The sequence below is a fragment of the Thamnophis elegans genome, chromosome 4 (assembly GCF_009769535.1).
Source record: "Thamnophis elegans isolate rThaEle1 chromosome 4, rThaEle1.pri, whole genome shotgun sequence".
NCBI lineage: Eukaryota > Metazoa > Chordata > Lepidosauria > Squamata > Colubridae > Thamnophis > Thamnophis elegans.
Window position 1 is genome coordinate 112,282,447 of NC_045544.1, and position 16,230 is coordinate 112,298,676.

The 16,230-nt window shown below is 41.0% G+C and overlaps 1 protein-coding gene across 1 annotated transcript in view; it reads left to right on the forward strand.

Annotated features, from left to right (window-relative positions):
- Window positions 1-2,391: 2,391 nt before the first annotated feature.
- ADCY3 (adenylate cyclase 3) overlaps window positions 2,392-16,230 on the forward strand; it is an 82,963-nt gene continuing 69,124 nt past the window's right edge. The window contains exons 1-2 of the mRNA XM_032216396.1: window positions 2,392-3,655; window positions 4,465-5,339. Of these exons, the coding sequence (XP_032072287.1) occupies window positions 4,656-5,339 (684 nt within the window). The 5' untranslated portion in view covers window positions 2,392-3,655; window positions 4,465-4,655. The remainder of the gene's footprint in view (window positions 3,656-4,464; window positions 5,340-16,230) is intronic.

Here is a 16,230-nt window from a genome sequence, read left to right on the forward strand (position 1 = left end):
TAATCATTCTCCTCTAGTTTGTGGACAGCTGCCAGATGTCTTAATTTAAATCTGCCTATCATGGATCTTTTGGAGGAAGGACGACAAACCTCACATCAAGGGCAGAAGTTTTATTTCCTAATTGAAAATGGATTCACATGATACTGTGCAGTTTCTTTTTTCCTTGACTAATCAAAGCTTGGTTTCCTGGTATAAAGGCGGTGTTACCCAAAGCACAACACTAGCAACAAATACATAAGTGCTGGCTGCTTCATCTAGGATCTTCATAACACTGGTGACTCCAACCCAGTGGTAAAATTCATTTTTTTTTACTACTGGTTCTGTGGGCGTGGCTTGGTGGGCGTGGCAGGGGAAGTATGTTGCAAAATCTCCATTCCCACCCCACTCCAAGGGAAGGATGCTGCAAAATCCCCATTCCCTCCCCACTCCTAGGGAAGGATATTGCAAAATCTCCATTCCCACCCCACTCTGGGGCAACTGATATTTGCCGGTTCTCTGCACTACTCAAAATTCCCGCTATCGGTTCTCCAGAACCTGCTGAATTTAACCCCTGCTCCAACCCCCAAAATTCTCAGCTTGTATGGCCATTACTGAATTGGAGGACCGTGGCATAATAGCATAAGTTCAAAAATACTTTCCATGCAGTATCTAATTTGATGGACCCAACCACCCGCTAATGTAGTTAAAACACATATTAGCTCTGGTAACTAACTTATATTAATATTTATAAAAGGATTATTTTATTAATACTGTACTGCAGTGTAATTTCCCCACTTTAAGCCATAGTGAAGAATCTTTTATTTAAATGGATTTGGTAAACTCATCAGACTGGGTGAGATCAACATTCAAAAACATCTATCTGTGCATCTATCTATCTATCTATCTATCTATCTATCTATCTATCTATCTATCTATCTATCTATCTAATTTGTCATCTCTCTCTCCCACTTTATTATTTTTACCAATAAAGTGGTGAACATACCTAATACTCCTTCCTCCTCCTCTTTTCCTCATAAAAACAACCCCGTGAGGTAAGTTTGACAAAAAAAGGGACCATTCAAAGTCATGCAGCCAACTTTCATGACTAAGGTGTTTTCTTGCCTGGTGCCTTAACCACTAGACCAAAGAGGCTCTAATGGCTCTATAAACTGTTTTTACTATCTTTACATTGCAGGAACATAATAAAAGTTGGCTACTGAAAATGCTTATTGCTCACCCGATGGGCCATTCATGCTCCCATTTTATAGGCTGAACAAACCACAGTGAAGACACATTGATTGAGGTCATACATGGTTTAATGGTTTCTTTGGTTTTACCTTAATAGCGATCAAATCAATTCATGGTGAATAGTATTACATATATGAACTCATGTTTTGATTAAGAGTCCATCTTTAGGGGAGACATGATAGCGTCCCAGTATTTGAGGGGTTTCTATAAAGACAAGGAAGTTTAAACTATTTTTCAAAGCACCAAAAGGCAAGACAAGAAACAATGAATGGAAACTAACCAAGGAGAGAAGCAACCTAGAACTAAGGAGAAATTTCTAAGGGTGAGAGCAATCAACCAATGGAATCTTGCCTTCCAAAGTTGCGGGTGCTCCATCACAGGAGGCTTTCAAAAGCTTTCATGACCACCATTTGTGTGTAGGATCTCCTGTTTGAGCAGGGGGTTGGACTAGAAGACCTCCAAGATCCTTTCCAACTCTTATTATTCTATTGTATTCTATTTCGACTGAATATACTGCAAGGCTCACAATACAGTACAGATGAAAAACAAAGCGGGACAAGTGACGTTGTTGTTAGTTGTGAAGTTGTGTCCCACCCATTGTGACCCCATGGACAATATTCCTCCAGGCCTTCCTGTCCTCTACCTTCCTCTGGAGTTCATTTAAGCTCACGCCTACTGCTTCAGTGACTCCATCCAGCCACCTCATTCTCTGTCCATCCCCTTCTTCTTTTGCACTCAATCTTTTCCAGCATCAGGCTGGGAAAGTGACCTTATAGTAAACACCCTTTGAATCTACTTTTCCCGTTTTTCTTAGAACTTCCCAGGCCTGTTTTGAACCCTCAGGTTCAAACCGAGAGGGCATAAAACTATGCCAAGGCAGGTGTCCAGGGTATCCTTCTAGATCTAGAAAGTTTAGTGGAGATCCGGAGAGTTTTGGGCATCTTAACAACCGCGTGGCGGGAAAAAGCAGGAGCGGCCCCAGGTGAGCTGCGGGTCCTTCCTGCCAGGCTGTTGTCGGCCCAGAGCACAAAGGGTTAGTTCTCCAAGGGGCCGAGAGAAAAAGGGTGGGATTTGGGCAGCTGTGCCGGCTTTCCTTTCCCAGGCTCTCCAGTACCGGAGCAGAGCGTGGGAGAGGCCGAGGAAGCGGGCCGGCAGGGGTGGGGTTGCCTCGGTTGTTGCCTCAGCAGCAGCAGCAGCAGCCTGCTCTTTGGCGCTAGGCGCTTGCGCCGGTGAGGAGAACCGCCGCTACCGCCGCAGGAGAACAGAGGCGGCGCGGTTCCCGGAGCGATCCTTTTTCACGGGCCGGGAGGATCCGACGTCGAAGCCTGGCAAAGGACTACCGAACGGCCCGAGGAGAGCGGCCGAGGTCTGACGGGGAGCTCGCGCGATCCGCCCCGCTTTTGCGCCCTCAGAGCGAGCCTGGAAGCGACCGCCAACTCGGGCAGCGGCGCCCTTCCCAGAGCAGCCCCACTTGGGCTGTTGAGCGCCGGGAAAGCAAAAGGCGCCTTCCTCTTTCGCCGGGTTCCTGGTTAGGAGAGATCTCCGAGAGAGAGAGAGAGGAAGAGAGATGCCTCTTGGCTTTGAATCTTCTTCTCCCACTCCGGACCTTCTTGGGGGCAGAAGTCCGGCGATTCCCGACCGTCCATCATCATCGGTCCTTGGAAGATTCTCCGTCTTGCCTTGTGCCGCGTGACGTTTTTCGGAAGGCGAGAGGAAGCCAACTCCCAGCCCTCAGTAGCTCGGCATTTTGACACGTGTGGGTGTTTGTTTGGCACTTTTTTTGAGTTCCTCCCATCCCCACCGCCGCCACCCTCCGTCTCCTTCGTCGTTCGCGAAGAGGCCTTGCTTTGCTCCTCCTTTTTCTTTGGCTGCAGCTCAGGGAGGAGACCTTAAAAAAATATATATCTCCCTTTTGTGCAGGGACACACGCAAACCCTCGCAGGCTCAGCAGCAAGAACGCGGGTACGTCCACAGTGGCAGAAATAACCAACCGCACACCTTGGTGGGGGGCAGCAAGACAGAGAAAGCTGATCCTAGAGCCCAGGTCCCAAACCTGAGCTACACATGAATCCAGCGCCTGGATGTGAGATGGATGGATACAGAAGATGAGGAAGGGGCATAACTGAGCTGGACCTCTCGGCTGAAAAGAAAACCCGGGTTTCTTCTGAAAAGATGGTGGCTTTATTTGGGCTGGGTTGCTGCTGAAGAGGCTTCATTTCCCCCTTTGTCAAGCTCTCCATCTCAAAGTGGCAGCCAGGAAGAGACTGTAAGAAGGAAGACTCTTGGCAGAGTTGGTTCCCATCTTTGTCATTCCCTCTCTGTGTGGGAGAAAGCTGAATCTGGCACATAAGCTTAAGACAACATTTCAATGGGGCCTGATCCAAAGATTTCAACCAACCTACTTCTGCAGACACCACTGAGAAAACTGGTAAGAAGGGAGAGCAATTTTCTGTGAATATGAAACTGGACCTGATGGAAGAACTGAGAAAGATTGTGGGAGGGTGCAGGCAAAGTGGCCAAATTACTTCTATTCTTTCTACCTTATCTTTCCTTATGGATTCAGGACCCTTTTCTGATTAGATTTGGATGATTGCTGTAAATTAACAGGAGGGAATGAATCCAACATTTGTCCCAAAAAATTCTGTTTCTATATTTATTGAGTGAATTTGTCTAGACAAGGCTTAAATCAGGTTGGGTCAATTGTGGTTCAATATGCTGTGAATCCGGGACATGATATTAGCCATAATGTAGTTTGTTTGAGCACTGCCTGTAAAATAATGTGACTATAGCCATGAGTTTTGTTAACCCAGATGAAACACTGTGTTAATGCGACCATTGATTTAGGGGCACAGGCATGAAACAGAAGCTAGAAAAAGTAAAAGAAACAAATATATAATGTTTGATTGGAAAATTAACTTTGCTATCTTCCTACATTTTTAGAAGCCAGTTGCTTTGATGCCTGAAATTATGAAAACCAGAGTAGCTAATCTTTTTAATAAAATGCTTCTGAAACTTAGTCATATAACATAGTCACTTGTGTTTGTAAAATGTTAATTTTTAATGTGTTCTTAGTACAAAATTCATTTGGGTGAAGTGTCAAAGGGAGTGACAGCTGATGGTGATGGTTTGTTTGTAGAGTTTGGATATTGGTAGAGATTCAACCCATGTTATAGTAGGTCAGATATGAAGGGAAGAGAATCTGTCTTTTTCCTCCCTGCTAATATATTTCTCTCTCAGTCAGGGGCTGTCATGTGTTGGGAAGATGACAACTTGAAAATTGACACTGGAAGAAGCCACTGAATACCTGCTTCTAAAGCTTCCATGCCTTCCGGGTTACTGGGAGCTGAACTGTCGCTGAGGTAACTTTTGCCTTCTAGGCAGATTCTCTTCACAAAGTATCTAAGGATTGGGTAGTGGAAGCCAGCAGGATGCCTCGGAATAGGGCATTCTCGGAGCCTGAATACTCAGTAGAGTATTCGGCAGACTATTCAGTCAGCTTGCCTTCTGACCCTGAGCATGGGGTTGGCCGGACCCATGAGGTGACGGTGAGGAGCTCAGGTTCTTGCCTCTGTCTGCCCCATTTTATGCGACTCACGTTTGCCCCTGAGTCCCTGGAAAACCTCTACCAGACCTACTTCCGGAGGCAGCGTCATGAGACTTTGCTGGTCCTGGTGGTCTTTGCAGCCCTCTTTGATTGCTACGTTATCATCATGTGCACAGTGATGTACACGTCAGAGAAGCTGGCACCAACTGTGGCAGCATCAGTTGGCCTAGCTGCCCAGATCCTCCTCTTTATCCTATGCAAGTATCAACTCCTGCCTGATCGTGTCACCCGGAAATTCATGCCATACATTCTGTGGATACTGATAGCTGCTCAGATATTCTGCTACTTGGGCTTGAATTTTGCCTGCAACCACGAGGCCAGTGACACAGTTGGATGGCAGGCCTTTTTCGTCTTCTCCTTCTTCATCACCCTGCCCTTGCATCTCATGCCCATTGTTCTTATCTCAGCCATTTCTTGTGGCATCCACACGCTTGTGTTAGGAGTCACCATTGCACAGCAGAAGCAGCAGCAGCTGGAATCCATCTATGGAATCACCTTGCTGTGGCAGGTAAAAATGATGTGTTGTGAATGAGTGCAAAGGTGCATATTTTCTTCTAGGCTGACAGCTTCCTTTGGGTATTGAGCAGATTGATGGGAGCCATTCATTTAGCTTAATGCTGACATTTCATGACAATAAGTCAATTGGTTATTTTCCAGTTACCGTATTTTTTGGAGTATAAGACACACCGGAGTATAAGAAACACCAAGGTTTTGAAGAGGCAAATTAAAAAAAAAAGTTTTTGCACTCTGCAGACCTCCCATTTTTTTAAAAAAAGAGAATGGATAGCCTTTAGGAGGCTTGCAGAGTGCTCCTGGGGGATGCTCCCCCAAATGAGCAAAAAACAGCTCATTTTTTGTGAAAACGGGCCCATTTTTGTCAAAAAAAAAGAGAATGCATGGCCTTTAGGAATTTTGCAGAGAGCTCTTGGGGGCTGGGGGGGGGGCAAAACTGAGCAAAAAATGGTCTGTTTTTCGCTCATTTCTGCCCTCCCCAGCCCCCAGGAGCCCTCTGCAAAGCTCCTAAAGGCTATGCATGGCCATATTGGTGAAGGGGGCGGGGTTTCGGGAGGAAAAAAAATGTATTCAGTGTATAAGACGCACCCAGATTTTCAGCCTCTTTTTTGTGGAAAAAAGGTGTGTCTTATCCTTTGAAAAATACGGTATATATTTTATTATAACTGGAATACAATTACAGTTGTGCTAAAAATTACAAGATGGTAATACTTTTGGAATTCTTTGTGGAATCATTTCTAAAACTTTTGTGGCCTAATGGAAAGGAAGGAGAAAATGAGACCTTTTGATTTTGGATGAAGGATTAGTGAGTTTGTGGGGGAAGATTAGTGCTGCAGATAAAATGACTCCATAGAACTAGTTCACATATGTGGAATTCCAAGCCTAACATACTTTATATCATTTAAATTTTTAGAATCTCAGCCACAATTTCAGAAAGCAAGCAAATGGTACCATGGGTTTCAAGGGCTCATGACTTTGAACACAATTCATTGGCATTGCTGTGTAGAGTGTTGCTATGCTGCACTAGGGACCGGCTCTGTAGACAAAGGTTTTTCCATGGACCTGGGTTTTTCCATGGTTTTGCATGCTGCATGTATCCTGCAGAGGGGTTTTTGCTTCTTTGCTGGCATGTTGCGGACCGGTGCCAATCCACGGACTGGGGGTTGGGGACCCCTGTTCTACATGACTAACTGGTCCCTTTTTGCACTTATTCCTATTCTACCAGACATAATAATCCTTAAAGTTTCTTCTTCCACTCTGTTGCTAAAATATAGAGTTTGGGGCACAGAGAGAAAATCCAACTATTAAGTCCAAAATAAAGCTTGTTACACAGATCTATCTTTAGTAATTTTTTAAAAAGAGAATATGCATATAAACATTTTTAAATATTGGAATCCAAAAAGCATTTAGGTTTCACAGTCTGAATTTTATTTGATGGGGCAGGGTGCCAGAACAGAATAAGCCTGTAAGTGGTATTATTTTGTAATGCTACAAATATTCCAGGGGTTCTTCAGTTGAATTGAAGAAGCTTCTTGGATAAGAAGCGAAACATTTCCTGAAAAAAACCTCAAGAAAGTCCAGCTACCTTTATGGAAAAGCACCTTTGGGACAACCATGACCTGAATGATTGAGAATCACCATAGAGAATGCTACAGATAATTTAAAGTTTGTCTCATTTGAGGAAAAGCAGAAATTTTCTCTTGTGAGAGTAAGCTTCCTAAAGAGAATGCTACCAGTCATGTTTGCCATCAGGGATTGTCATGCCTAGACAAATGATGTGACTCTGTGGGCAACCACAATTTTCAGTGAAGCCGAACTGATTTTATTTCCACTATACTCCAGTTTATCAGCATCTTAACCTACTCTAAATACAATATTCAGTTTTGATATTGGGTATAATGCTGTAATCTAAGATAATGTTCGGAAGAAATAGAGTGGAACCAAACACTGATTAGACTCTTCACTGAAAGTACCTTCCTCCTGCAGAGGTTTTTTTTTTTTTTTACTGAGGCAGTGGGTCGGGAACCAATTGGTATCTAGGAATTGGTAAAAGAAGCAGATAGAGGCAGCAGCTAGTAAGAGAAAAAGAGATGGGAGATGGAAGAGAAAAGAGATCCAACATATACAAAGGCTTTCTGAAATATAGAGTTGGCCCTACTTGTAACCCAGTTGAATGAGTTGTGAATCATCTTATATAAGTAAAAGCAAATGTTGGATTTAGGTGTATGGTCAGCTGATTTTCCTATGACTTATCTTGGGATGGCATGAATTCTTGATAGAGAAATTCTTCCTCCCATGTCCTATTTTCTCTGATGTTTCTAGATCGGTCCCACACGGTGCAATTAACTTAGTGCCTATATGAATATATTTACTGTGGTTTCTAAATCATGGTTTATGGCATAGCATGGTATGCTACTGATTTATTGACCAAATAAACTATGGTTTAGCATGGTGCATGTGATCAATCCTTATTTGGTTTGCTTGCTATTGTTAGGACTGGCTCAATTGCAGTTGCTCGGCATACTGATAATTTGAAAGTCCGTGAGAGCCTTGCTGTATGTGCTCAGACCCTAGGATAGCTTTCCCTGAAATCTGAGCTTTCTGACTACAGTTCTCCTCATGCTAAGGGGCATATCCAAATGGCTGGGTATCTGGGGACTTGCAACCTACAATTGGGAAAAGCTGATCTTTTATTTATGGATAGGTTTTATCAAAAGTACTTTTGACGGGGGGGTTGCCTAGATTTGCACTGAATCTAGATGATCCCTGCTGTTTTTAAAAAAAGTTCTGGAAAGCAGGGCTGTACAAATTCACAAAAATAAAATGTGGGTTTAACCACCTGTCTCTTTCCCTTTTGCCTATGCAAGTCAGTTTAAATGGCTCAACCCATTTCTGAGACTTTTCAGATTTAGTTGTGTGACAAGTTTGAAAAAAGGACTAAAAGACAATGATTCCTGGCTTTGTCCTAATTAGAACATTTGAAAATTACATGCTCATATAAAAGATTTCACATCCAGAAGTTGGAAACGTAATATGAAGACATGCATGTAGCAATGAAAATGGAACTTGCTATAGTATTGCTGCATCAAGAGTGATAATCAATTTGAAGGCCTCTGAATGCAATGAGCCACAATTCCCCGAACCACTGGCCAGTTGGTACTGGTGGAAATTAAGGCATGTGATCCAGCACATTTGAAATTGGGGAAGGTTGATTATGAGTTGTTCAGCTAGCAAGCGTGAATGACTGAATTAGTAGATTTGTGGTAGAGTTCAGGGTCCTGTTAGACTCTGTCTCAGGAGAAGTTGTGATGGAGCAATACTGCGAAAAAATCTTATAAAATCGATGTAATAAAAAATGGAATCATAGAAATTAAATTGACCCCTTTGATGATACCTGTAAAAGACAGGCTTATGCATATTCAGTACCTTGAACAGTATTTTGCATTCTATGGTGCCCAGATGAACAAAATGTACATACACACATATTTACCAAATTCTGTCATTAGACATGTTTACTGAAATTCTGGCTCTGCTACAGGAAGCTTTATATGCTAGCCCCCAGTGACTGTAAAAGGGGATTATACTTTGTTTATATTTTGTTTGAATTTAGTAGCCAATGAACTCTAATAGACTCTGGGTAAGTGTACAAAACTAGAACAACCATTAAAAAATAGATCGAAACATTAAACCAAATTGATACCCAAGACTAAAATAATCTTATAGACAACAAAAATTGGCTCTAAGCTCTATGCAAACAATAATACATCAGCTCCAGGTTTTCAGAGCTTTCCAGAATCCTGGAAGAGAGAATGCCATTCTTCTCTGGTGGGATGCTGTTGCCAAGGGGCTGCAATGGAGAGGACATGCCACTTTAATTCCACAAGATGACAAATGCAACAGGACAGAACAACAACATCAGAGCTGGAAGTGACCTTGGAGGTCTTCTAGTCCAATCCCCTGCTCAAGCAGGAGAGAGCCTATACCATTTCAGACAAATGGCTGTCCAATCTCTTCTTAAAAGCTTCCAGTGATGGAGCAGCCACAACTTTTGAAGGCAAACTGTTCCACTGGTTAATTGTTCTCACTGTCAGGAAATTCCTTCTTAGCACACCTACTCTACCAAAACATATTGGCAGGCAGAAACGATTGGAGACAATTGGGACAAGGCCCTATGTCACACTTTAAAGGGCTTTATAGGTGTTACCAGCACTTTGAATTTTACTCAGAAGCTGCGTGGAATCAAAGCAGCTAATTTTGTCATCCATGAAATTATGCCATGCTTTTAATTCATGGATTGGAGCAGCTACTTTACTTCCTTACAAGGCACAATGACCAGTTGAGGTAGGTTGGGTGAACTTATTTCTTCCACAAGATGGAATAGTTTGCACTTGTGGGTTTTTCTGCTACATCAGTGGAGTGTGTGTCAGCAAGAGGAAATATTTCCTTGAAGCAGTTTGCCCACAATTCACATTTTGTCAATAGCTACAGTTGCTATTGTTGTTACATACAATTTCAGACAAGGGCAGAAATGAAAATTCCACACACAAGAAATAGTGCTATGAGCAATGAGAGAATTTGAAACTCTTTTTCAATACAGAAGTCCACTTATTGTTCAGATATCGCTGGTATTATGTGATAATCTCTGAAAAGCCTCACATTTGAATTTTGAAAGAAGATATATAGAACAGCTTTTTGATATTGTTAAGTTGAAAGCAGCTAAGGATTCTTTGTAAGAGTCATGTATAACAGGAAAAAATGATTTATTATGGTTGTTTGCAGGTACCAAATATTCCTAAATCATTACTCCTGTATTAATGAAGAACTCCCTTGCGCACTTGGGTTTCTCTGGGCCATTCTTTAGCACAAGCGTTCTGGCAGTGATGGATGAATAATGTAAATTGTCAGAGATATTCTGCACTATATATAGTCCTAGAGCAGTGGGTCTCAACCTTCCTAATGCCGTGACCCTTTAATACAGTTCCTCATGTTGTGACCCCCAACCATAAAATTATTTTATATTTTCCACATTTTTTTGAAAATATGTGTTTTCCGATGGTCTTAGGCGACCCCTGTGAAAGGGTCGTTCAACCCCCAAAGGGGTCCCGACCCACAGGTTGAGAACCACTGTCCTAGAGTCTCTTTTGCTCAAACCAGTGATGTTCGGTGAGGTTTATGGCTGGTAAGGCACTGACACAGTAGTGGGTTTCAAATTTTTTTAGACTTGTGGACTTCAACTCCCCAGAAGTCAGGAATTTTTAGGCTTTTAACCCTTGCTTAACTCTGCTCGAGTGATCATAAAACGCCTAAAGTCAGACTAGATGAGGCATGTCGTTCTCCTGCCTCCTCCTGTAGAGGGCGCTTTTTAGAGGCTTTTTTTAACAGTTAAGCAGAGTCATCCACGGTGACTCTGGCAGCAACTAGCTCAGCCTGACCTCAGTTCTTGCCTTTTTCCTTTTACATTTTTTTTTTCTTTTCATGATGACAGTGGTGAGGCTCTGCCTCTCCTGCCTCCCCTGACTGCACGTCCCTGGCTCAAACAGATAAATGTGTTATGTGTAATAAGTAGCCTTCATTAGGCATGAATAGCATTCTGAGTCTTTCATAAAGCAAAATGGCAGAAAATTTGGGACACTTCAATCATATCACTCAAGGTCAAATAGCTCAGCAAAATACTTTTCCACTCATGAAACATCCTTTGAGAAATACAGAAGCATCTCCTTATCTGTTGAACCAGTGATTTCCATGTTTCCATATTGTCGATGTTTGTTTAAATCTCTCATTATGACAAAAATCACAGTAAATATAAATTCCGAGCTAAAATGGTATGTTTTTTCTTTTTAACTGGAACAGAAGTCTATTACAGAAGAAAAAGAAACAAATTTGCTCTCAAATGGCTATAAAAATAGGTTAGATTACTAGTACAGTATGGACGACAAGTAAAATAACATATTGAAAAGTAAGATGAGAATGGTGACGGTAGTGATTATGATGATAAACTTAGTACTCTTAAGAAAACAAAATGAATTCTCTAGGGAGAAAACTGAATTGGACTTACACATTTTTTTCTTATTCCTAACTTGTTTTGTCCAGAAGTATATCCTTACTTGGGCAGCTAGCATCCTGAAAAAAGCACCACAGTATTATTTATTTTAGGCCTTCCCAGAATATTAAATATCTAGAATGTTCTGTTGCTTGTCATGTTCAAAATATCTTGCATTGTCACGAACAGATCATTTTAGACTATTTCACCCAAACAGATTTTTAAAAACTTACACAATCTTGTTTTGAATTGTTATCTAATATCATTCTTTTCCAAAATTATTGTATATTGTTTATGGCTTTAGAATTCCTTTGATTGATGTGATATTTAAGAAAAATTATGCTTTGGGATAGGGATTATATTTGGATGATGATGTTGATGATGATACTTTATTCATTAAACATGAAACTCAGTCAACTGAACATTCAAAAATGCATTACAAATACCATTGACTGGTGCTAATGGTTGATACGGGTTGCTGCCAGCATCCTAGGTATCAACCAAGTACCTTCTTAAAATATACGATGTTCCGGGTAGCACAGTTTTTTGCAGTTCTGCTGGTGTTATTGCAGGAAGCTACAATTTGTTGGTGTATCTTATAAAATTCTTGGACATGGTACCAAGTGCCCCAATGACAAGGGGTATCACTGTTACATGTTTCATCCATAATTGGGTAGTTTTGATAGCCAGGTGGCGGTATTTTGTGATTTCCCCCCCCAGTTTTCCAGTTCTTTCTCTTCGACTCTGGCATCTATTGAATCTTTCCCAAGGGACTGGGATATGTAGACATTGTTTGTGATGGTGTTCAAGGTATAATTGCAGGGTATAAGCTGTTCCAAGTAAAGCTGTCTTTTGCAGTTGATTGATGTCAATGCCTTTTGTCAATGCCGCTGGTGTTCAAGCAGTGCTCCATATGTTTTGGGATTACGTTCAAGGTGTCTATTACTATTATTGTTCGTTGCATTAATGTAGCAGAGAGACTGAATGCTTGCTTATCTTATGTGCCTGGCAAAATTGCATTCCATTCCCCGGGAATGCTGTACTTGCATAAATTCGTCAAGTACCTCCAAGTGTATGGGACATCACTTGTCAACAAGGAGACTTTTAAGAATGCTTCTGAGATAACAATTAAATTTTAAATGTTTAATGCAAATTTAATGTAATGTAAACAGTTTATTTAGAACATGAGAAGAGCATAGTTTTTTATATAATTATCTACTTAGCAGTCAAGTAAGCAACAAGCTGCTCAGAGTGATCAGCTAGTTTTGGAGGAAAAATGAGATAAGATTCCAATGGCAAACTGGCAAGTCTTTTAATATAACCTTCCAAATTAGCTTAATTTGAGGAGAGGACACTAATTTGGAAACCACCCATCACTCAAAGAGTGACCTTGGATGGTAAACAATTAAACATAAACAGATAAAAAACATATATGAATATTATATTAGGAGGCAATGAAAGAAAAATGCAATTATTACAACTGAAAGTTAAAAGGGCAGGGGGCTAACCAACCTGATTGCTATATGCTCCTGAGACCCCAAACAAGTTGGCAGGGCTAGGCCTTTAGATATTTTCAAAAACCCTGGAGAGTAGTGGCCCATTTAATTTCTGGGTGGGAGAATGTTTCAAAACATGGGTTGGGTGGGGGGAATGGCAGAAAGGCTCTCTTACTGGACCCCACCAGTTAAAATTCTTGAACTGATGGAGTCTGCAAAATACCCTACCCTAACTGGGTAAGGTGAGTCAATGTAGTGGGTTAAAATTAAGGTGATCAGATTTTCAGATTGGTAAAGAGAGACACCTTTGACCGGGGGGGGAGGGGGCGGGGGGGCTTGGTTAAAAATTTTATACGGAGCAACAAAAATTTTCATATAATGCAAAAATAGTATTGTAATATTTTTTTATTTCAACATAACTACAATTTACAAATATAAATTGTAACTGTTGCCAAACATCAAAATTTTGATCGCGTAACCATGAGGATGCTGCAACGATCACTAAGTGTGAAAATGGCCGCTAAGTGTGAAAAATGGACATCAGTCACTTTTTTCAATGCCATTGTAACTTTGGTCACTATACCACCTTTCTTGCCACAGTTCTTAAGTGAATAACTGCAGCTAGTATTTTGTATTTTGGATAGAATCTTTTTTTAAATAGTCTAAGACAATTTAAAAAAAGAATCCACACAGAATAAAACTATTTTAAAAAATCCTATGCACAATAAATAAAATATTATTTTAAAATACATTAAAAAAATAAAAGAAAAAACCCAGCTCACTTAGCAGCAGGCAGGCACTCCAAGTCAATCCAGAATGATGTAGATGTTAATACAAAGAACTGAACAAATTAAAATGGTGAAATTATTAGTCCCAGGGAAATATTTTTCAAAGAAACTTTGCCACCATTTTTTCCACACGAGCCGACCTCCAACCTCCGTGCCCCTCCCCTCCGGGAAATCCAGGAAGAAACAGAAGTCCTTACTTCTCTAGCCAAAGTATTTCCTGGAGCTCTATGGTACTGGGTCATCTTTTCTTATAAAAGTAAGTAAAAGGGGCGGGGGGGTCCGTTTTGAGGCTTTAACATTTTAATATCTTCAATGAAAGTACTGAGACAGAGAGAGGGTTAGACAGAGTGTCTTTTGTCTTGCCCCGGTTAGGATTTCTTAAGCAAATCCACTGGGCTTTCAACATGAAGCCAGAAAATCGGGACTTTTTAAAAACGCCTCGGGACATGGGGCAAATTGTTATAAATCGTGACTGTACCGCCAAAATTGGGACGTCTGGTCACCTTAGTTAAAATGGTGCCACAGATTAAAAGTGGCAAGTTTAAAAGACTCGTGATTTTGCCTAAAACTCTTTCCAGGTCAAAACATGATTCATTCTTGCTATACACTCAAATATAATGGTAAAACTTCTAGATGTCATCATTCCTGTGTGAGGGACAATAGTTTGCATTTTAAGAATTATCCCCCTTACCCCCAGTTAGGTTGTTCATAACAGTTGTAGATATTAACACTAGAGATATGAGTGTGCCACCAGCCAAGTATAGTATGCTTATCACTTGCTATTTCTGGACTCATAGAGCTTTGTACAGCTGGCGCACATGCCAGTTTCCCCTCTTTAGAGCTCACACCTCTATGTATTTGCACATACAGGATTTCTGTAAGCCTGCATTTTGAAACTGTAAAACAGATGGGAAATCATGGTCTCAGATGGGAAATCATGGTCAGTTTAATTTCATTAACTTGAAGGCAAGCAGGTGGTCAGATGAAAAATGACTACTTATTGCTTGTCATGCATCTGAGTTCTGCATTCTAGCTTCTCTGTAATAGTTTAAAAATGACAACCTAACATATCAGAAATGATTATACTTCAAAATCAATACATACATATAAATTTCAACCCATGAAATGTCCTTCTCTCTTCTTTAAAGTATTTTTTTTTACACCTGACAGATTATCTTGCGGTTTATGTATTTTGGTCTGAGACAATTCACAAAAGGTAACATAATTCACTTGTAAAAAGGCTGACATATCCTTTAGAGCAGTGGCTGTACATTTCGCTCTTTTTAAACAAATAAACTGAGATGCTACCCAAATTTTACATCATGTAAAAAACTAAAATCTGCAACCAACATCAAGAAGAGGCTAAATCCTGCAAGCTAACTCTGTTGTCTTGCAGTACAATAAATAGTTGTAGAGTTGCAGTGACAGCAGGGATTAGCTTGGCTAAGTTCCCAGAGAGCAGGGGCAGGCAGAAGCATCTTTGCCACTGATTGAACAGCTCTGCTCTAGTTACCAAAGGCAGCACATATAGAAAGGCTGGGACAAAAAAAGGAAGGTTTCTAAGAAGGCAGGCGGTAGAGAACCAGAGGTGGGTATTCAGCAGGTTCTGACCAGTTCTGGAAAACCGGTAGTAGAAATTTTGAATAGTTCGGAGAACCGGTAAATACCACCTCTGACTGGTCCTGTCCCCATCTAATCTCTGCCTCCCGAGTTCCAGCCGACTGGGAGGAAATGGGAATTTGCAGTAATCTTCCCCTGGAATGGGGAGGGAATTGAGATTTTACAGTATCCTTCTCTTGCCATGTCCACCAAGCCACACCACACCACACCCACCAAGCCATGCCCACCGAACCAGTAGGAATTTTTTTTTGAATCTCACCACTGTAGAAAATGGTAGAAAAATGGGAGATTGTAAGCAGGACGTGTCCCAAAGAAAGTTCGAACCAAACTCATAGATCAGAAGAGGGGAAAATGGGAAATGTGTCAAAAGAAATCCATGTCAGAAGAAATGGAAACTTAAGTCTAACTTTGTGCTTCTATTTAAGGGATAGGCAGATTTAGGATTTTTATCAAAACCTGAAAGTTTCTGATACAATTGTGGTAGGTTGCTTAACCATAAACTAAAATGAAAATATTTGGGGTGAGAGCAAGATGGAGCCATGGTGTAAATGATTTAAGGGTGGGACTAGTTACCAATTGCATCTAGGTATCATTCATATGCATGAACTCTCCATAAAATGATGTGTTTCCTGAATTCTCATGGATCAGACAAATACTAGAATAATTTGGCCAGAGGAAGCAATACATATTTCTGTTTTATAGACGAGAAAAGTTTAGTCTGGTAGTTGACTTAGCACAAATCCAACCAGAAAGGAGTTTTGCATTTTCTTTTTCTTTTAAATTACTGTTTTTGCTTACTCATCAGAGGTTAATGAAGATCTACTGCAAATCATCAGAGATCTATCAATAGAGACAAATCTACCATTTTCATATTCCTGGTTAATTTTGCGATATTGTTTTGTTCCTGCCAATAAAGAGGCAAGCTATTCCCCCACCCCCATC